The sequence below is a fragment of the Desmodus rotundus genome, chromosome 7, assembly GCF_022682495.2.
Source record: "Desmodus rotundus isolate HL8 chromosome 7, HLdesRot8A.1, whole genome shotgun sequence".
In the NCBI taxonomy this organism is placed as follows: domain Eukaryota; kingdom Metazoa; phylum Chordata; class Mammalia; order Chiroptera; family Phyllostomidae; genus Desmodus; species Desmodus rotundus.
Window position 1 is genome coordinate 20,397,912 of NC_071393.1, and position 20,707 is coordinate 20,418,618.

Below are 20,707 nucleotides of genomic sequence, written 5' to 3' on the forward strand. Positions count from 1 at the left end.
TGTCCGAGTGCTCCTTAGGCCCCTGGGAGCGAGTAGGGGGCGGAAGCGCACGTGGCGCTGGCCCTGGTGATAGCACTCTATCAGCGGCCGCAGCGCCTGTCGGGGCAGCCTCGGGGTTATTTCTGGCGGAGGGCTGTGCTGTGGTTCGTGTACCCGGAGCGCCGTGGCCTGGCAGGGGCGGGGCAGCCTTATCATCTGGTTCTCGGACAAGCGCTTCCAGCTCCAGAGCAAGGCGAGCCACCATTCTCTCGCCATGGGCTCTGGTAAGTCCGGTGCCTGGGCGAGGCCACTCCCTGAGCAGAGTCGGGTTGGGAGGCGCTCCAGTCGTTTTGGCTGCAGTATAGGGAAAGATTTGGGTCAGACTTAGAGGGAACTTCCAGCCAGTACGCGGGGTGGTCGAAGGCGAGGCTTGCGGGCAATGCGGGACGCAGGTCTCTGGCGATGGGATCAGGCTCGGAGCTCCGGGTGGTGAGGGACCGCAGCCAGGTGCCCAGCAGGCCACCCGTTTCACCCCGGCGCTTCCTTTCTAGGGCCGCGCCGGGCGCTCAGCCTATTGCTCCTGCTGCTCGCGCCGCCGAGCCGCCTGGCTGCGGGCTGTCCCGCGCCATGTAGCTGCGCCGGGACACTCGTGGACTGCGGGCGCCGTGGGCTGACGTGGGCCTCGCTGCCGGCCACTTTCCCACGGGACACAACCGAACTGGTGCTGACGGGCAACAACCTGACCGCGCTACCACTGGGGCTGCTGGACACGGTGCCCAGGCTGCGTAAGGCACACCTGGGCGACAACCCCTGGCGCTGCGACTGCCGCCTGGTGCCACTGCGCGCCTGGCTGGCCGGTCGTCTGGAACGCGAGCTCTACCGAGACGTGCGCTGCGCCGCGCCCCCATCGCTGCACGGCCGCGTACTGTCATACCTGACCGAGGAAGAGCTTCGTGCCGCCTGCTCGCCTGGCGCGCTCTGCTGGGGGTCGCTGGTGGCACAGCTGTTGCTGCTCGTCCTTGGGCTGCTGCACGCGCTGCTACTGGCGCTGCTGCTGTGCCGCCTGCGGAGGCTGCGCGCTCGCGCCGGGCATCGCCCGTCGCTGACCGCCCCGCTAGTGGCAGAGCCAGCTGGAGACAGCGAGTCTTGAGAGGAGCGGACTGGCGCTGAGCAAGGCGGGCCTGCCAGCTCCACAGGACCCTGCCCCAAGGAGCCCTATCCCTAACCTGGACCCATTCTCCTCCACTGAGGCACCATTTCCCAGGCCCACCACCCCCTGAAGGCCCTGTCCCACAGGGGCACTATAGCTGCAAGCCCACCTTTATCGCAGCGAGCCCACACCCCAGATGCTTAGGCAGATCCAGGGGACCAACTGCAGCCCAGACCCTGTGGAGTCCCTCGTGCCAAACTCCAGTGCAGAATAAACCCTCCCCCAATCCGACCCATTTTTACACCAAAGACCTGGACACCCTCTTCCCCAAACTGCAGAAAAAGCTCTGAGAAACTATTCAGGGGACACACACCTTCATACACCCCAAATAACTTTTCCCAGTTACTGACTCTCAAAGAAGTTCAAGTGGGAAGGAAAGCCCAAAGGATAATGATGCACTGCAGGGTAGTGAGGACACTGGAGAGCAGGGACACCGTGGGGTGGTGGGGACACTGGAGAGTTTGGACAATACGTAACAGGACACTGGGGGCAGTGAGGACACAGTGGGGAGTGAGATGGGACACTGAGGACACTGTGGGGCAATGAGGAGACTGTGGGGAATGAGGACACTGGGGAGTGAGAATGCTGTTGGGACACAAGACACTGGGGACAAGTGAGGACAATTTGGACAGTGAGGACACTCTGGGACAGGGAGGACACTGCAGACTCTGTGGGGCAATGAGGACACTGTGTGGACAGCTAGAACACGGTGGGGACTGAACACAGGGGACACTGAGGGCATTGTGGGGCAGTGAGAACACGGTAGGGACAGTGAGGACTGTGTGGGGACAGGGTGGCCACTGCAAGGCAGTGCTGTGAGAGAGGAGATGCTCTGAGCGGCAGTTTCTGGGGCCAGGGAGGCCATGAGGTGGCTCTGAGGACAGTTCGGTGTGCGAGGTTTCCCCGGTGGCAGCTGTCAGAGGAGTCAGGACGAACTGGGGATGGTGAGGACAATCTGGTGGCCCACCTGGAACAGCATGGGCTTCTACTGAGAAACTCTGGAGGGCAGGTGGGGGGGGGGTTGTCCGAGCCATGCAAGGGGGTCCATGGAAGGTCCCTGCAGGGGTCAGTGGGCACCAGGGGTTGTGGGGTCTCTGGACTCAACATCCTTCCCTTGCCATCACTCACTGCAGGAAGGCTCCCCCAACTGCACAGACTAACCAGGGGCTTCTCAGGGTCTTAAGTCAGTCAGGGCCAGGGACTCCACTGTGGGTGCCTCAGCGCAACACATGCTGCTACCGTGGCCCCGGGTGCTCAGATGAGCAGCTCATGCGTCGCTATTCCCACCCAGCTGTGGCCTCCACCTGGCTGGCCTTGTGAAAGGTGAAGGCTGCTCTCCATGGACCCCAGTGGAGCCTCAGGCCTGGGCCTCAGTCGCCTGGCACAGGAAGGTCCAGACCTCCACTGACCGGGTCGGGGAGGCTGCCGCTGACATGGCCTTTGTCCTGGCCTTTGTAGGACAAGACGGATGACTCTCCGGTTGGGCTGATGCTATCTCGGGGCTACTGGTGGGACATGAGGCAGGAGCCACCCCTGCCTTTGTAGGCAGGTGCGAGGCATCCGGCTGTGCTTCCAGGCTTATCACCACATCGGAGACAGTGGCTCCTTTGCACAAATGAACTGCCACCCTGCCTTCCCTGGGGGTGGCCCAGCTCCCCCAGAGCCTCTGGTGGGGTCAGAGGTGATGGTGGTTGTCACAGCAAGGTACACAGGCAGCTTCCTAACCTCAGTCCCAATGTGGTTAGGGGGCATCCCTTCAACTTTCCATAGGAAACCAGATCGCAAGATGGGTCTCCTGCTGGACCCAGAGCTTCCTCCGTGGCTGAGACCAGGCCCCTGGGACCGCCTCTCTCCTTCTCACTGAGGTCCTCAAGGGGACAAATGCATGGCCCAGGAGAAAGTAGCCCTGGGAGTCCTAGGTAACCCCAGATAAGAGAAGGAGGCTCCCCTGGGCTGTGAGACGAGGCCCTAGCAGGAGCTGTGGGGAGTGGTCAGCAGAAGCCCAGCTCCACTGCTCACTGCCCACAGGCTTGAGGGCTCCTGGGCCGGTGCTCAGCTGAGAGGGTGGGCATGGGGCACTGAGGAGCAGGATGGAAGGAAGAGGCTGACAATGCAATGTGGTCAGACCTAAGGAATTCCGCCTCCCCGCTTGCCAGTTCTCCAGGACGTAGACCTGCCCCTGCCAGGGTACTGACCGTAGGAGAACACTGGCCTGGCATGGCTTTGATGGCTGACCTTCTCCAGGTTTCCCGGGAGCCCCTGGTCCCAATTCTGACCCTGGGCTGACCCTTTATGCACTGACCCTGGGGCCTCAGCCTCCAAAGAGTGTGGGGAAGTGGATGGTCCCAGCTCAGCGCCCCTGAATGGCCCTGTTCAGGGAGGGAGAGCATAGACCCCTCCCCCCAGACCAGGGGGCTTACCGTACCCCTCACTCCAGCGTTGTCCTCCATCTCATGGAAAACACACCAGTTCCAGGGCCCCTTTCCCACTGACAGGCTGGTCCCTTCTGTGGTGTGACTCATTCCCAATAGGAACAGGTGGGGGTCCACCTGAAAGCCCTGCCCAGCCCTCCCACAACTCCAGCCCCGAGGCGGGCTGATTCAGGACCCCTTGCCCTGCAGCCCAAGGGTTCTCTGACCACACCTGTATTCCCCCAGCCTCCCTGGGCTCCCAGCACCCTCTGCCTTCCATCAAGGCCCAGCCTTGGTGTACCTTGCCCCACTAGGCCATAGTCTCTGAACCTTTACTTTGTCCCTTCCTAATGTAACTATGTTCACACTATTCAAGTCCCCACTCAAGAATGTCCTACGCAGAGAGCTTCCCAGCCCTGCCCTGGCCAAACGCACCGTGCAGGGCAGTGTCCTGGCCTGAGTCCCTGAGGTCCTCTAGGGGCTCAAGCCACATGCTAGGCTTGCATGCAGCCAGCTAGTGAGTTACGGGACAAAGGGTTGGATAGAGTGAGCCCTCAAAAGGCCAAATGGCAATCCCGGGGCAGACACTGCCGTGACCTTACGCTGGGAGCCTCCCGTGTCCTCATCCCTGAAACCGGTGGGTGCTGTCCGGCGCCGGTTCCAGTCCTCCCCTCACGCGCCGAGACCCTGAATAGGCACCAGAGGGCGCTCGCAGTCTGCAGAAACGTAGACCGGGCCGGGCGGCAAGGTAGGCGCGGGTTGCACAAAGCCGGGATCCAAAGACAGACAGAGACCAAGAAGAGACGGAGAACTTGCCCTGGCTGGCGGAGGGTGGGTCGCAAAGAGGGGCAGACAGGTGGCACATCCCATGGGAGCGGAGAAGGATGGGCTGGGGTCCACTGATAGACGGGGAGGGATGAGCGCCCCCTTCCACCCCTTCCTTCCTGGCTGCCCCTTTCCTCTTACTCTCCCCGTCCCCCCAGCTTGCTGACAGCCCATCAACCGGGAAGATAAGGGACCTCTTCCGCCGGGTCGGGGCGGGGGGTAGTGGTCGTCAGCCCAGGTGTGCCCTCCGCCCTCCTGACGCCTGTTTGCTCCGAAAACACTTATTGAGCCCCTGCTGTGTGCATCGAGGAGGCGGTGGGGCAAAGAGGCTGCCAGGCGGGCTAGGAGGCGACAGCGGGGGGCTGGCCTCAGACCCTTCTCCCGCAGAAGCCCGCCGGGTAGGAGGCCTGGAGTGGGCTCCCCAGAGGAATGGAACAGAGGCCCCGCCACTTCCCGACCAACCTGGTGGTGGGGGAAGGGATGCTGGGGTCCTCCAAAGTCCTCTTCCAGATTGGGGAGGCTAGGGGGAGCCTGGGGAGGGGGCTGGCCACTCACTGGGCAGAGACTTGAGTGAGGCCGGGGGAGGAGGCCCTGGGAAGGTCTGGGGGACTGAACCCCGGGCAACATAGTGGTGGGGGGGCGGTGCACCCGCCGACCAGACAGAGCAACAACATTGGGGTGGGTGGTGGAGCCCTGGGGGCCCATAGCTCACTGCTCAGTCTGCGCCCACCCCTGGCGTTTCCGATGGAAGACAGGCAGTGGGTGATAAATCACCAGCTCCCACCCCTACCCACCCAGGCGGTCATGGGGAGGGGGGCTGCATGGGACAGAGACAGAGCCTGAGACAGAGACGGACCTCAAGATGGAGAGACAATCACAGAGAGAGACAAAGGCAACTATGGTTGTCCAGGCCCCTTTACTCAGGGTGTCTGGCTTTCCATCCCCAGGTGCCCCTCCACCAGGCCCATCTGGAAACCAGCTGAGAGCCACCCTACTCCAGCTGACCCCCAACCAGGAGGAGGAGGAGGAGGAGGAGGAGGAGCAGGAGGAGGAGGAGGAGGGAGGGAGCAAGTCCTCAGCAGCCTAATTCCTGTCCACCATAAATCAGCAGGGGGCTCTCCCCTCACTGCCCCCAGGCTGAGGTGGGTCTTTGGGGTCACTGGTCTTGGTGACCGGGCCTGGCCTTAGCTGTGTCCCTTCCTTCTTAAACATCCCCTTGGGCATCCATCAGCTCCGACCTCTCGTTCCCCAGCACAGTCACATACCCAGAGCTGACTGTACCCAGTGCTGTCTACACTGGGTGTTCCCTTCACCGCCCTCATCTTCTGGGTCTGCAGGGAGACGTCCTGGACGATACCCAGGAGACCCATGCGCTGACTGTGGGGACTGGTGGTCAGTGGTCCTCCCCAGTGAAGCCTTCCCAAGGGTCCACTTTGCCTCAGGGGAAATGCCATCTGTCCTTCCTTCTGACCTGCCTTCTTGTCACTACACCCACAGACAGGGTGCTGATGCAAACTGAACAAAGGGTGCTGAGGGATGGGCTAGGTGGGGCCCCCGCAACAGGTGTGCCCACCCCTGGGGATCAGTACTTAGTGGACAAGGCTTGAGAGAGCCCATGTGGGTGCTCCCAGGACCTGCAGGATGAGCTTAGCACCCCCACTGTCCAGAGCCCCAATCCCAGCCAGGTAGTGATCGCTGCCCCACTGGTCTGTCCTGCAGGGCTCCTGTGGCAGAGGTAAGGCCACCTGTACACAAGGAAATGTACAGTGTCCATCATGAGACCTTTCGTGGCTTGTCTCAAAGAGTGGTGGGGGTGAAGATGGGGACTTGCTTGTCTCGGAAGACTTTTGGAGCTCTTGGAATCCGGTGTCTGAGAGAGGCACTGAGTGTCCTGTGGGTTGGCCTGGGCATTGTCACATGGATGGTCCCCTTGAACCTCAGAACAAACCTCCTGAGTTGCCCCCTCACTCTGAGACACCTAAAGCACCAACCAAGTGTGTCCAGAGGGGCACTGGGAGGGTCTCCTGGGTAGTCCAGACGAAGGGAGCGGCATTATGCTGTCAGGAGACACCTACCCAGGGAGGGGACAGAGAGTGAAGGGGCTGAGAGGTGTGCTGAGCTCAGCCTGTAGGAGGGAGAGAGCAGAAGTGTGCCCCAGTGTGCAGTGGGAGCCATCACCCAGTCATTCACTTACTCTCAGCCATTGCTGTTCTCCACAGTGTGCGGCCCTGCCTGGAGGCCCCCGGCCATGTGGGGAGGATTGGTGTGCAGGGCCCTTTGTCCCCAGACCTCCACCCAATGGAGACCCTCCCCCCAACTCTTCCCCAGCCCAAGGCAGCTGTGCAGCACTTCCAGTGTCCCTTGGGGGTTCACCTCACTCTGTTTAAGCATGTCAGACAAATTGAAAGGCTCTGGGCCAGAGGGACCGTCATGTGGCAAGGGGTGGGGGAGGGGAGGCACCAGCCTGCCCAGGTGCTGCTCTCTCTGCCTCTGTCCCAGTCACTCAGGATCCTGGGGCCAGCCCCACAAGGTCACTGCACCCCTACTGGGGTAAAGGAACCCTCAGAGGTGGGAGGGTCTGCAAGGTGATCCTTCAAACTTTGCCTAATGGACATCCCCCTGGAAAAATAGGGGGTCCTCAAGGTAGTCAGTTCCCCTGCCCAGGTGTGTGGACAGACCTGGCATGCTCACCCCCAAGAGGTAGGCTGCAGCCTGGGACTGGGGGCCCGGGGCAGGGGGCGTGAGGGTCCCAGGGCATAGCCAGGGCAACTGTGCTCCTAGGGGGAGGGCGTGGGTGCATGGGCCAAGAGGAGTTCTGAGGAGGCCCTGTGTGGGGACCAAAGGCCTACCTCTGCCATGTGTCTGCAGAGAAGCCTATTTTGATGTGATTTGTATTTGGGAGTTTGCTTTTCTCTATGCTTTGTTTATTTAAAGATGCTCTTGAAGAATTCCAGTCAGTCTTTGCACCGACGAAGGAAAGAACTTCTGTCTAGGCAGGGCTGGGAGGGGCGGGCGCCCCTGACAACTGCCTGCCCCAGCATGCCCGCCAGTGCCCCTCGTGCCCACGAGAGGTGCTTGTGGCAAGGGGGCTGCCCGCCTTCCTGCAGGAGTGAAGGCTGGGGACAGGCCTGGAAGAGCCCCGGCGACACAGACCCAGAGCAGGGAAAGGAGCCCACAGGTATGCCCCCCTGAGAGGTCCATGAAGAGGGGAGTGCGCGAGACCATCGGCTTCCTTTATGGGAATAGTCAGACTCGTGGGAGACCTAGTTCTCTCTCTCTGGCAGTAAATGCCTCACTTGGGCCCCCTCTGTTCTGGGGGGGTCCCTGGAGGGGGTTCCCCTGTTGTGCGTCTCTCTGCTGCATGTCTCTCATCTGGGGTCCCTGTTCTGCATGTCTCTTCTCTGTGGGTCCCTCTTATGGGAATCTCTGTGGGGTCCCCGGTCTTAGGGTTGCTGTTGTGGGAGTCCCTGGTCTGAGGTCCCTGTGCAGTAGTTCCCTGGTGTGGAGGTCTGTGGTCTCAGAGGCCCCTACTCAGCTCCCCAGGTGTCTTTTCTGTGGGTCCTTGGTGTGGGGGTCAATGATGCTGCCTCTCCTCAATTAGGGGTGCCAGTATTCTGCCTCAGTGGTCAGCCCCTTCTCCCAGAGTTGGACATCTGCTGCCACCAGAATCCTCCCAGGTATCCTCCTGAGCCTCTTGTGGCAAGGCCAGCAGGAGCAGTGGCTGGAACACAAAGGTGTCCCAGACCCTCCATGGACGGGTGTTCACAGCTGAGGCTACTCCATGAAGCTCCCGAGCCCTTGCCAGACTTCAGGGATGCTGTTGTGAGTCCACTAGGTCCTCCCAGAATCCTTCCTGAGTCCTCCCAGAGCCTCCCCCAAGTCCTCCCAGTCTCCCTGGGTTCTCCCGGACTCCTCCCTGAGTGCTCCCTGGGGCTTCCAGGAACTGGTCTCCAGTGTTCCCCCCACCCCACATTCTCAGGCTTGAGCCACTATGCCTGGTTGGGTACCAGCTGACAATCAAGGCCAGTACCAGGGGAGCCTCAAGCCTGGAAATGTCTTACAGAGTCCAGGTGGACAAGGTGTTAGGGACTGGCAGGGCCTCTGAAAAAGTCAAGCCTCAAAGCAGATGGGCCCCAAACAGGGCTAAGGCACCACTATCTGCCTTGTTCCTGCACATCCCTGTCTCCCAACATGCTTACCTGTGTCCAGATTGGCCAGCTGGTCCCTGCTCTTCTTTGCCTCCTGGTACAGTGAACCTGGTCCCCTCCTCCTGGTCTCCTCATGGGCTTTCTGGGGATAGGGGAAACTCTGCACACACACACTCACACACATGTACAAATGTGTGCGCGCACACAAACACACACACACACAAAAGGTATAGACACGCGTGTGCACCCCGCATGCATGCGCACACACAAACCTACATACATAAATGCATGTGTGTGCGTGCACGCACGCACACACAAACACACTCATGCACATGCATGCACAAGCATTCAGCGAGCCTTCCTGTCTCTCCTTTCCTGGGTCTGATTCCTCTGAGGATGCGGGTCTAACACGAGGGTAACCACACATGCTTCCTGGTTACATGGGTAACCAGGCATGCCCACTGAGGTTCCCCAGCATGCTGTGCACCTTCTGAGGCGTCCGTAATCACCCCACCTTCCTGTATGAGTCCATCTGTGTCCCCACACCCCCATGAGTATGTCTACGTCCTCACACCTCCTGCGTGCGCATGGCCTGCTGGTCTGCCGGCCTGCCATGCCCTGCCTGCCCCCAGCAGCTGCCCATCGCTGCCCGCCACGCCACGTGTACACAGAGGCTTGTTTTCTCTGCTTTTCGGGCCAGGGGTGCGCTTGTAAATCGTGCAGCCGATGACACATTTATCCCGCAGGCGACTGGCAGTGTGAATTTATGGCAGCCCCTCCCTCCTGGCGGAGGTAGGACAGGGGCCTGGACACCCCGCAGGCAGGCACCTACAGGCCATTCCGCCAGCCGGGCTGTCACAGGGCCACTGGGGCCAGGGCTGGGAGGGCTCTGAAACCCCGGCACTTCGGGGTGCTCAGGGCAGGTAGGAGGTCAAAAGGCTGGGCCAGCTCTGCCTGGGCCAGGGCTGGGGTGCAGAGGCTTCTAACCTACCAGAGGCACCAGTGTCAAGAGCTCAGCCCGAGGTCCAACACATCCAACTACCTTCCCCACGCTGCACCTCAGTCTTCCCACCTATGAAATGGGACAGGAGCTTTAACATGCAGGACTGGAGGGGTCACTTCCCTCTGGAATAGTCAGCCCACCCACTGCTATGTGGCCTGTTGGAGGCAGTGAGGTTTTAGGGACGACAGCCTGAAAGGGCAGGGAACTTAAGGACAGCTGGGGATACACACAGGGAGGGAGGGTGGTGATGGCGGCAAGTGAAGGCAAGGAGGGCCCTGCAGGGCAAGCCTGCCCTCCTCTGCCTTGTGCAGGTGGGGAAACTGAGACCCAGCGAGGTTCAGGACCTCAAGACCCCAGATTCCTGATCCCTAGTGTACAATACAGGGGTCCCAGGCTTAGCGCCCCCTCTCCTGCACAGTCTCCTTTGTCCCGGAAAGTCTTCAGGTGGGGGAGGGGCAGCCAGCCAGGTCTGACAGGAGAGATGTGGGAGCCAGGTCCCCTGAGGCCACAGCTGGGGATGGGAGCCAGCCAGGGGGTGGGGAGTTCGTAGCTGCCTCCTCTCTGTCTGTCTGTGTTCGGGGTCGGGTCTCCAAGGGACCCTCTGTCGGCTCTCATGCTCCCCTCCATCTCTGGTCCCTGGCCCCCCCTCACTGCCCGCCTGTCAGGATGAGCGATGGCCGTGCCCCTCCCTAGGCCCCCGGCCCCAGGCCCGGTTCCCGCTCATTAGCCGCTGACACTGTTTGCTTTCCCGCCTGGGATGCCCACCCCCCGTCACAGGCCATTTCTCCTGGCGCCTCCCACCCCCGTGGGCCTGCCTCGGGGGTCCAGGGTGCCCGGCAGGACCGGCATTTGGCTCCCAGAGTGATGTCCAGACAGACCCCAGTGCCACTCTCACCTGCAGCCACCCTCACCTGCACACCCTAGAGGACATGGCATTGCCCGCCACAGCAAGAGTGAGACAGCCATGCCACCAAGGCTCAGTTGGCTTTGTGTGACACCCAGGGTGGGTCTCTCCTGACAGATACCAGGCTCACTCTCCCTTTATCTCGTCTCCCTTTATCATCTGGCCCTATTTCTGCCTGTGTCTCTCTGGGTCTTGCTCCCAGTCCCATCCTATTAAATGACCACTGAGCCACCAACTCCATGCAGAAGGCATATCTCCAACCTGGAGCCCCTCTGTTTCCCCAAGTAGCCCTAACATCAGTGTGTGGGTCAGAGGGTAAATGTGTGATGCCAAGGTCCTGGGAGGAAGGCAGGAGGCAGAGCTAGGGGTGCTCCCTGGTTCCTGTTCCCCAGCTCTGCTGGGGTCTAGGCAGGGTAGGCCACAGATATCAGGGGTGGGCTTGGTGTCAGCTCAGCCTCCTGGGCAGCCTCGGGGGGCATGTTGAGGGCAGCAGGCACTCCTCCCTCAGGCCGAGCTTGCTGCCCCCTACACCCCTTCTCCATGCCCTCCCCCAACCCTCCCTCAACCCCCCCCCCCCAAGTGTGGCCACAGCTGGGCGGCATCAGGGCCCGAAGGCCGGTGGCAGCCAGTCCTTCACTTAAAAATGTGTTTGTGATTTTGGCGGCGGGGCAGATAACGGTGACGAATGGCTCGCCTGCCCCACGGGGCCCCCAGCCCATCTGGTTTGACTTTGGCCTGTCGTAGGTGCCCTTGGGCCCCCACCCCTGCCCTCGGGCAGTACCCTCAGAGTGGAGCCTGGGGCCAGTGCGGGCAGTCCGAGCAACCCGGATGTACCTCTAACCTTTGCATGCACTGGTCCCCCCACCCCCACCTCCCAGGGAGGACCCCCCCTTCTTGAGTCTCCCTTGGCTGTGCCCACCAGGAGACTCTGGGGCACTGCAGCCTGTGGGCACTGGGCGTGGGTTGGGGATCGTGTCAGGGCCATGCCTGGGTGGTGGCTTCCCTGTGGAGCAGGGAGAGGTGGGTGCCCCACTTGGAAGGCAGCAGGAGCAGAGAGGGCAAGGCGGGCCGGTGCATGAATGTGGCCGTCCTCAGGAGGAACTTCTGATGGGGCTCCCAATCTGCCCACAGCCCACACTATCGATTATTTGGCCAGAGAGCAGCTTGTGGGTTGGGGCCCAGGCTCAGCAGGGGGACAGTGAGGTCACCTGAGCCTCTCTCTGACCCCAGCCTCTCCCTTCCTCTTCCCTAGGGGATTCCAGAGGTGGGCCGAGGTGGGAGCACCCTCTGTTACCCAGGTCCCAGCTCCTCCCCTCCCAGCCCCAAAGCAAGCATGCTGGGCCAAGACCAGGCCACACCAAACCCTTTGGAAGTGGTTGAGGGTGCCCACTAGGTTTGTATGACCCAAGGGATGTAAGCTCATGCGTTCCTCAGGGAAGCTTCCTGAGCCCCTCTGCCCAGGTCACAGATGGGTTGGAACCCACCCTCAGTGAGGAGATAAAAGAGGTAGGGGGTTTGGCAGTCCATGAGGGTTGGGGAAGGGCATCAGACCCAAGGGCGGCTGCGGGCCTGCAGGCCTAAGGAAGCAGAGCTGGGGGTGGGATCACCCCCATAAGAGCAGCCTGAACTACTCTGTCCCCCATCTTGGCGGTGGGGACAGCTGGGGTGAGGGGGAGGGATGGCGCCGTATCAGGGCTGCAGCCCCCCTCCCTGCTATGGCAGGAAAATCCCTCTCCCTCAGTATCACATTGTTGAGAATTAACTTTGTTGAAATAAAAATTGGTCTTGGTATTAACTTGGCCTCGAGGATTTTCTCCGGATTGTGGAGGCCGCAGAGGGGTCAGACACCCACACCTAGATCGGGCCTCAGGCTCAGTTTTCAAGGGCGCCATCGACCTCCTAACCCTCCTCCCACTGTAACTCTCAGCCCCTTGGGGCCAGGGCACCTGATTTGGGCCGGGGAGGGCACAACTCAGGCCCCTGCCTTCTCCAGCCCTGGCCATGAAGCAGGACAGTATGACAGTATGGATCTCAGGCATCTGTCCTTCCCCTGCCGAGACTCTGTCTTTTCCTCTGCCACGGCTCATGATCGACAGGACAAAAGGGACACCCTCAGGGCTTTGCCACAGCCTCAGTCTCACAGCCTGCACTTCCCCACCTGTAAAAGTGGAGACTTGCCCCAGACCTGAGAACCAATAGAACAACTGGACAGTTGGACACTCAAAGGCAGCCAACTATGAGCACAGTGACAGCCCTTCCGAGAGGCCACCACCCAAGTGTGGCCAGGTCTGGAATCCTCTGGAGGATGGGGGACAGGTAAGGGAAGCGCTCCGCCAGGGTGTCTCTGGAGGGCAACGCAAGAGCTCACTGCCTCAGCTGCAGACAGATATTGGCACCTCAGGCCCCACAGGGTGGGGAGGGTACGGGAAGGGGAGCACACACGGGGTCTGTGGACGCTGCCCAGAGCTCTCCAGGACCAGTCCCCAGGAAGGCAAGGAGACACTTATCCTGTTGGAGCTACTAAGAAGGATGGCAGCCACCAAAATGATATATTTCTGCCCCAACACAGACCCATGTGCAGCTGACCCAGAGCGGCTGGGGGAGTGTGTCTCCTGGGGCCTCACGCTGTCTGGAGCTCGTGTTCCTGCAGGGAGACTGAGCCTAGGAACACAGGCAGCAGGGGCCATGCTGGGCCTGGTGGCCTGGGGTAGGTGAGATTTCCCAGCAGGTGGTCCCCACACAGCCTCCTCTGGCCACATCTAGAGCAATGTGTTTTGGGGGTGGGGTGCAGCCTGGGAATGACTGGAATGGGGGCCTGGGAACAAAGGCAGTGGCCCCTGGGGGACACTCGAGTGGGGCCAGCTGTTGCTGCCTGGCTCCAATTCCCGCTCTGCACTGAGGCTGGTCCCTCGGGCCTAGGCCGGTGGTCTGCCTGGGAGGGAATGAGCGGACGTTGGGGCTGGGCCTTACCTCCGGGCAGTGGTCCCAGGGTCAGCAGAGGTATGAGGGAGCCACCTTCATGCTGAGTGGCAAAACCATGGTCCAGGAGGGCTCTCATGTCCCCCAAGCAGCAGACTCCCAAAATCTGCTCGGAGCCTCCACCCCACCCTCACCTGGCCCTGGGGCCAGGCGCCTGCTTGGGTCTGTGTTCCAGGCTCCTTGGTTCCCTCCACCCCCCAGGGCCCTCCCTTCTACACCACAAGCCTGGCCCAGCCTGTACCCTCCAGTCTTGGTCCTGCTCAGGCTTGTCCTTCTGTCTGGGAGCCTCCCAACCAGGACCAGAACCATCTGAAAACTCCTACTTGACCTTCAAGACCCCATGCAAGTGTTCCTGTCCCTGAAAAGCCACCCCAAATGCTGAGCCCAGCATCAGCATGGTATCATCACGCTTTCAAAATGGCTTCCCAGTGGCCCTGCATCCACCATGGGGCTGACAACTGGGGGGATGCATAGCTCCCTGCACCCCCTGGGCCTTAGTTTCCCCATCTGAACTGCCCTTGGCTGAAAGCATTCACAGGTCCTACTGGAGCACATCTGAGTTCTAGGGAGAGACTGAGGCCTCTGGAACCTATGCCTCCACCCTTACCCTCATTCTGAGGAGGTACAGGGGCTCTGAAGAGCAGGATTTGATGTGGGCCAACTGGGGTCTCCCCTACTACAGGAGAGTAGGGGTCCAGCTGGCACCCACCCCCACCCCCCGGCCCCAAACACTTGGCTGCCTTCAGCTGAGGCCAAGGGGCAGGGAGAGAGGTTGGTGGGATGGGGGCCAGAGGGGAATCTTCTTACTCCTGAAATCCCTCCCGCCTGCCCGGAGGCCCCTGGGGAAGCCCCGTGATGCAGGAACCTGATATTTTAAGACTTAAAACAAATGTTTCTGGAGCCCAAGCTGCGCCAAGTCTCCCGCCCAGGCCTCCTGGGGGTAGGGCCGGCCAGAGAAGAACCCCCACACCCCTTACATCCCTTCCAGGAACCAACCTTGCCCCTCCCTGGGCTGCCATTTCTGATGGTACACAGGGGACAACGAAGCAGGACACTTTTTGAGGGGTTAGAGCCAAGGGCAGCTTCAACATCAAGGGTGGAGGCCTGGTGTGGACTCCCCTCTCTCTCTCTCCTGGTCCCTCTCTCAGGCCTCCAGCACAAGGTGAAAGCCCATCAGGAGCCCTGAACCCCTCTAGACCTGGCCTTCCCTGATGCTACCAGGCTATTCTTCCGCACCACCTTCAGGGTGGGCAAGTCGTTGTGCTGTTTTTGCACTACTGGCAGAAGCCACCTGGAACCCAGGGCTGGTAAACCTGAAACTTCTGGGTCCATGGAGCAGGAGATCTGGGATCTATTGGCGATGTCTGCCTGGCATGCAGGAGTGAGAGCATGGATTTGGAGCTGGCTTGATGAAAAAGCAACATGCCAGGGTTTCTTCACCTCAACATTAGAAGGGTGTCCCAGTTACCTGGGTGACAAAGAGGGCTGAAGCTCAGCTCAGGCTGAGTAGAGCTAGCCCGGGTGAGGCCCAGGCTCCAAGCCGCACCTGGGGACTTGGTGGAGCCCTCTTCCTCCTGGGAGCTTCCCAGGGCCTTGAGGGCTGGAGCACCATGGATGGAGGGGTCAGATTGGGGGGATAGCACAGGGCAGGGAGACTGGGGACCTGCTGGATCTGACAGGATTAGGGCCTAATCTCTAAAAAATGTTTTGAGGGCTGGGCCAGCCAAGGACCAGCTGGGAATGTAGTGGGTGAGGAGGCAGATGTTCTGGGGATTCTTCCAGGGTGGGCCATCCTAACCACCCCAGTCAGCAGGGCCCCCAGCTCGCAAAGCACCTGCACTGAGTCCTTGATCTGGCTCAGCTGGGGGAGCTGGGCTGTGGCTCTACTCCCGTGCCACAGAGTCTGTCAGAGCCAAAGAGCCTCCTTAGGAGCCATCGATCATTTTACAGATGGGAAACCAAGGCCAAGGGGGAGACAGCCCTTCCAGAGTCACAGGGAAAGCCTATAGCCAGCCCACTATGCAGGCTCCTTCCTCAGAGATACTGCCCAGCCCCTGAGGCCCTTCTGTCCGGGCCCCAGGAGGGATGGACCTCTAGACAGCTAGGCGTGCGTGAGGACAGACCCGAATGTGAATCCCAGTCTCCTGCCTCCAGGGCTGGGATGCTGCCTGCTTACCCTGAGCCCTGCTTTCCCACCTGATCATGGTCTGCTTCTCACTGGCCCTTCTGCTCTTGTGAAAGCCTTTGCACACTCAAAAATCACCGGGCCTGGCTGCTGTGATTCATTTGATTGGAGCATCGCCCCATAAACTGAAAGGTCATGGGTCTGATTCTCGGTCTGGATTCCCTAGGTTGCAGGTTCGGTACATGGTCGTGGCGCATATAAGAGGAAACTGATCGATGTCACATCAATATTTCACTCACTCTCTCCCTCCCTTCCCTTCTCTCTGAAATCTATAAGCATGTCCTCAACTGAGGATATAAAGAAAATAGTACTGAGGCCTGAACAATGAAGCCCTGGGCACACACTCACCCCAGCTCCATCCCTAGCTGCTCAACCCAATCCCTTGACAGGGGGCATTATGGGCCTCATGCCCCCTGGAAGTCACCAGCACTGCCTCCCTGGGGCAGTACCAGGCCTGGCCCTGCTCCCTCACCTCACTAGCCACTGTGGTGAAAGGGCTGGGTGGGTGGGTGGACAGCACAAGGCAGGGAGGGACTCATTGTCAGGCCTGGACAGACACCCTGTGCTGCCGTGCCTCAGTTTCCCTAGCTCTGAAATGGAGATGATGTCCAGTGGTGATGAGCCCTGGGTGCCCAGCCAGAGTGCATGGAGGGAGGTCAGAGTGGGCTGTACAGAGGATAGGCAGCTGCTGGGAGCTGCTCCCCCAGGGGCACCACTTCAGTGGTACAGATACTGTAGTTCCCTTGTCCAGCCAGGTTCTCAGGGCTTTACCTCTTACGATTCCGCTGACTGTAGGCAGACCCCTGACGAATGGCCCTGACAGGCTGGGGTCTGGGGCACTGTGTCCACTGGGGGCTTTAAATCCTGATTCTTTGGCTTCCTACCAGCCCCTCCCAGGAAGCCAGGCTGCCCAGAAGTCACTGCCTCTCCGGTGGGCACAGCTAGTACCCACTCACCACTGCCACCATCACCCCCATGTCAGCTTTGCCCACTTCACCCATGACTGCTTCATCTCAGCACTTCCTTCCACTCCTTGGGTCTTGGTGTCCCCACGTATGTTTGGGAGAAGGGCGGGGGGGGGCAGAACTTGATTGCAGGAGAGAAGAGGGCATCCTAGGCAGCTGGGGTTGCAGTGGGGAGATGAGGCAGGCTGTAGAGCATGGCATAGGAGAGCAGGAGGGGAGAGGAAGAGGAAGGCCCCTGTCTGTCCCTCCAGAGGCACAGAGACATTCAGGTAGGAAGCCAAAGAATCAGGATTTAAAACAAGGGCAGACAGTGCCATGTAGATGGGAGGTGCCTCCTTTAAGAGCACCACACTCCAGGGTCTCAAGCGACTGCTCACTGCCACTGTCCCCACTGTTCCTCTGAACAGAGTCCATCACCCAGGCCTCTCCCCAAGGAAGGCCAAAGGGGCCAGGGACCCTGAAAAGTGGGCCAGCTACCCACTTTCAGGAACCGGTCCCACCCAACCCCTCTGACCACAGAAGACCCGCTGAGGCTGCATCCTGGGTCCCCTCCCAGGCCTGTGACGGGGCCAGATGGTAGAGGCAGATGTGCTGAGGACCAGGCTTCCTCTTCAGAGCCCATGTGAGCCCAGTGGCTCAGGGTGGAGCTCACCTACCTGTCAGCAGGTGAGGGAAGATGTGAACAGGAAGGTGGCAGTAAGGCAGGGCCCAGGGGTGCCCTGCAACCAGGCCCAATTCCTTTCCTCAGCCACACCCCTGCCAAAGCCCCCTCCTCCTCCGTCCCCCACCCCTCACTGGTTCCCAGGCCCCTAGCCCTGCTTGGGCACCCAGGCTCCAAACCAGAAAAACTAGATGAAGAATAAACAAACCTACACTGCAGCCTCCACCATGTCCAGCACAGGCACGGCCATGGAGCTGGGTCCCGCCCCTCCTGGGGTCCTGAGGGGCAGGACGGGAGGAGTAGCTGGGAAGGGGGTGTGCAGAGTCCACACTATCCAGCCAACACCCAGACTCCCCAGCCCAAGCTCCTGCCACACCGGGCATCATCCCCTCTGCTGGCCCTGCTGTCTCTGCAGGGATGGGCTTCTACCCGCCAACTTGGAAGGCTGCTGACCTGGATACCATGGGTTGCCTCTGGGGAGTGAGCCTGGGAGCAGGGCCAGAAGACCGCAGGGGGCTGCAGAGGGCAGTGAGGGCTAAAGGGTGTGGCTGGTTTGCTGAGGTCCCCTTCAGGAAGAGTCCTAGGACCCAAGACTCCCTCCTAGAGCCTGAGGTTCTGGGATTCTGACCTCTGGGATGGTGACATGTATCACGTGGTGAGCACAGTGTGGGGCACATCCCGGGTGCTGGATAACACTCACTTACTCAATCTACAAACACCCTGGTGGGGTTTAGTGGCAGCATATATTTTGAACTCATCAGCCTCCACTCTCCCCAACACCTGCCCCTGTCCTCCCCATACCCCTCTGAGGTCCCAGGACCCTGCAGGGACTCAAACAGGCCTCCCCTCCCCAGCACCTGCCACTCCTGCTCCAAAAGCTTTGCACGTGACTTTAATCAAATGAGGGTAAAAATTGTTGGCTTGGATTCAAGTAATTGGAATGACCACAGTGGAAAACTAGGAAGGATCCATCTCTCCCAGGGTACTTTGCATTTTTCAGTATATTTGCAGATTCTTTGTTGGACAGAGTCCCTTCTAGAAGGAGTGGGAGAGAAGGCTTGTGATTTAGGGAAGCAATGAAGGGGCTGGCTGGGGAGAGCTGTATTTAAGGGCAGGCTGCTCCGTGTCCAGGACACGCCCAGCAGGAGGGGATGCAGCACTGGGCTTGGGAGACAGGGCAAGGTGGGGCCTGGGGCCCAGGATGCTATCTGAGGGGCTGGGGAGGGCAGCTGAGAGTTTGGGAGCAGGTACTCCATCCCCTGCTGAGGCTCCCCTTCCTTCCTCAGAGGCCTGACCCCAGTGATGTTGGGGGTGCTCAAGGGACCTCACTTGACTGTCAGGTCAGGAGCAGTTTGAGGCTGGGACAAGGGGTGAGGTGCAGAGAGGGTATCCAGAGGACACTGGAGTTAAACTCCTTCTGTTGGGCTAGTTGTCAGATCAGGACAGCCTGAAGAAGAGGAGTTGGTGTGGGGTGGTACAAGGATGAACATACAGGGCAGGATAGGGCCTGAGAGTGGAGGGGACAGGTGGAGGCTGAGGCTGTGGGTGCCAGCGTGGCCGGGTAGGACTGTGCTGAGGGCCCAACCACCCAGTCAGGGCTGAGCAGGCCTACCCTTCCCAGGGGCCTGACAGAAGCCTCAGAAGAGGGTGAGGGCAGGGTCCAGGGCTGCTCTGCAGAGCGAGCTGGGCACCCAGCTGTCCTGTGAGGACACACCGCCTTACCCTTGGGTCTTGCCACCGATATTCACATGACCCACGTCTGGCTGCCTGCCTGGCCAGCACCCCTGCCAATCACGTTGACCTTCCTCCCACCAGCACCTGCTAGGAGCTGACAGAGGTCTCTATTCCCGGCCAGGCGCCTGCACAGGTTATATTTAGGCCATTAGGGGGGTGATGGGCTGCTGACCCCCTCCCGGGGCCCTGAGCAGGGGCAGCTGGAGCCGGGCATCTGCCCAGGCCCAGCCTGACGGCTTGGGTTGAGCTGGAGGTGTAGGTTCCTGCATGTGGGGCCTCTCCCTAGGCTCCTGGCCCTCCGTCCATGGCTGCTTGCGGGTTGGGGGACATGGGCTCTGGTCATGGCTCATGTGGGGAACTGAAACTAGACTAGGGTCTGAGCTCCTGGCCATGGGAGGATGAAGGCTGACTGTGCTGGAAACTCCAGGAGCTCAGCCCAGGTTGGGGGTGGGGGGCAGGGGCTCCAGGTTGGGGTCGGGGGAGGGCAGCAGCCTTTGAGCTCCGGAGACTCAGACATCCATGAGCTCATTCCCTCCTGGGACCTCCCAGTGCTCTGCCTGAGGGGATGAGGGGACGTGAGCCCCAGGCCCTTCCTGCTTTCCTGAACTGGAGCTCTCTTCCCTCCTGCTGCCCAGCAGGATATTCCCAGGGAGGAAACAGCCCCTCAGAGGCCACCCATCCCTCCTGGAGCCCAGGGCCTCTTCCTGCTCCACGTGGGCGCCTTGGTCCTGCCCTCATTCTGCCAGCCCAGGCCAGACCCAGACTTCCTGCCCCAGCAGCACGGAGGGGCAGGGACGTCTTGGCCTCACCCAGCCTGTAGGCACAGTCCAAACTCGCCTGATCGGAGGGCTCGAACGCCTGTACCTGGGACCCAAGATCCCTGCCCGCAGACCCTCCCTCAGACACCCCCACTCTGGCATCACCTGCTGCCCCCCCAACCCATTTGGGCGGGGAAAGGTGACCTCCAGCATTCCTGAGCTGTCTCTGGAAGCCGACAGCTGCATCAGAGCATCACCATGGCTATGGCAGAGGTGGGCCCATCTTGCCCCCACAGGGCCTTGGACCAGTGGGCTGGCCTAGGTCTCACGTGTCACAACCCTGCTCCCTCCTCAGCCCAGCCTTCCCCTTCCGCCCAGGCCCCTCACCCACCAGGTCTTCACACCCCCATTCAATGGGGCTTCCTGCCTCTGCTGACCCCAGATCAGGGCAAGCTGCCTGGCCATCCCCCTCCACCCTCTGCCCCAGGAAACGAGCAGCTGAGGGGCTTTGGGCCTGGTTGGAGAAGCCGAGGCCAGGGCCGGGGGCTCTGGAGGGAAGTGCAAGGCCCCAGCCCAGCCCGCTCTGAGGTTCAGGAAGCGGGGGTCTTGGAAGCTTCCTCTCCACCAGACGTGCTCTCGGTGGGGCTGAGGGGCTGGGGGGGTCAGAGGCCTGGTCACAGCTGCCCCTTCCTCTCCAGCCGGTCACCAGCTGGGTGGGCTGTGCTCCCACAGGCCTCAGGCTGGGTAGCAGGGCGTCCCTCAGGCCCACAGGTGGCCGGCAGTCAGGGCCAGAGGTCTTGGAGCCTGCCCAGGCCGGAGGCAGGTCAGCCACGGCCTCCTCGGAGGCTGGGGGCACAGCCCACTCTGCCTGGCAGGCTTTGCCACCCATGGGTGTGGCAGGGCTCAGGAGTGCCTGGTAGGGCCCGCCCCAGTGTGAGCCTGTGT

At 60.9% G+C, this 20,707-nt stretch overlaps 1 protein-coding gene across 1 annotated transcript; it reads left to right on the forward strand.

Annotated features, from left to right (window-relative positions):
- Positions 1 to 125: 125 nt before the first annotated feature.
- Positions 126 to 1,452, forward strand: GP1BB (glycoprotein Ib platelet subunit beta). The gene is made up of 2 exons (XM_024557480.4): positions 126 to 263; positions 531 to 1,452. The coding sequence occupies exons 1-2, from the start codon at positions 254 to 256 to the stop codon at positions 1,127 to 1,129; spliced, it is 609 nt and encodes a 202-aa protein (XP_024413248.2). The 5' UTR covers positions 126 to 253; the 3' UTR covers positions 1,130 to 1,452.
- The last annotated feature ends 19,255 nt before the right edge of the window (positions 1,453 to 20,707 follow it).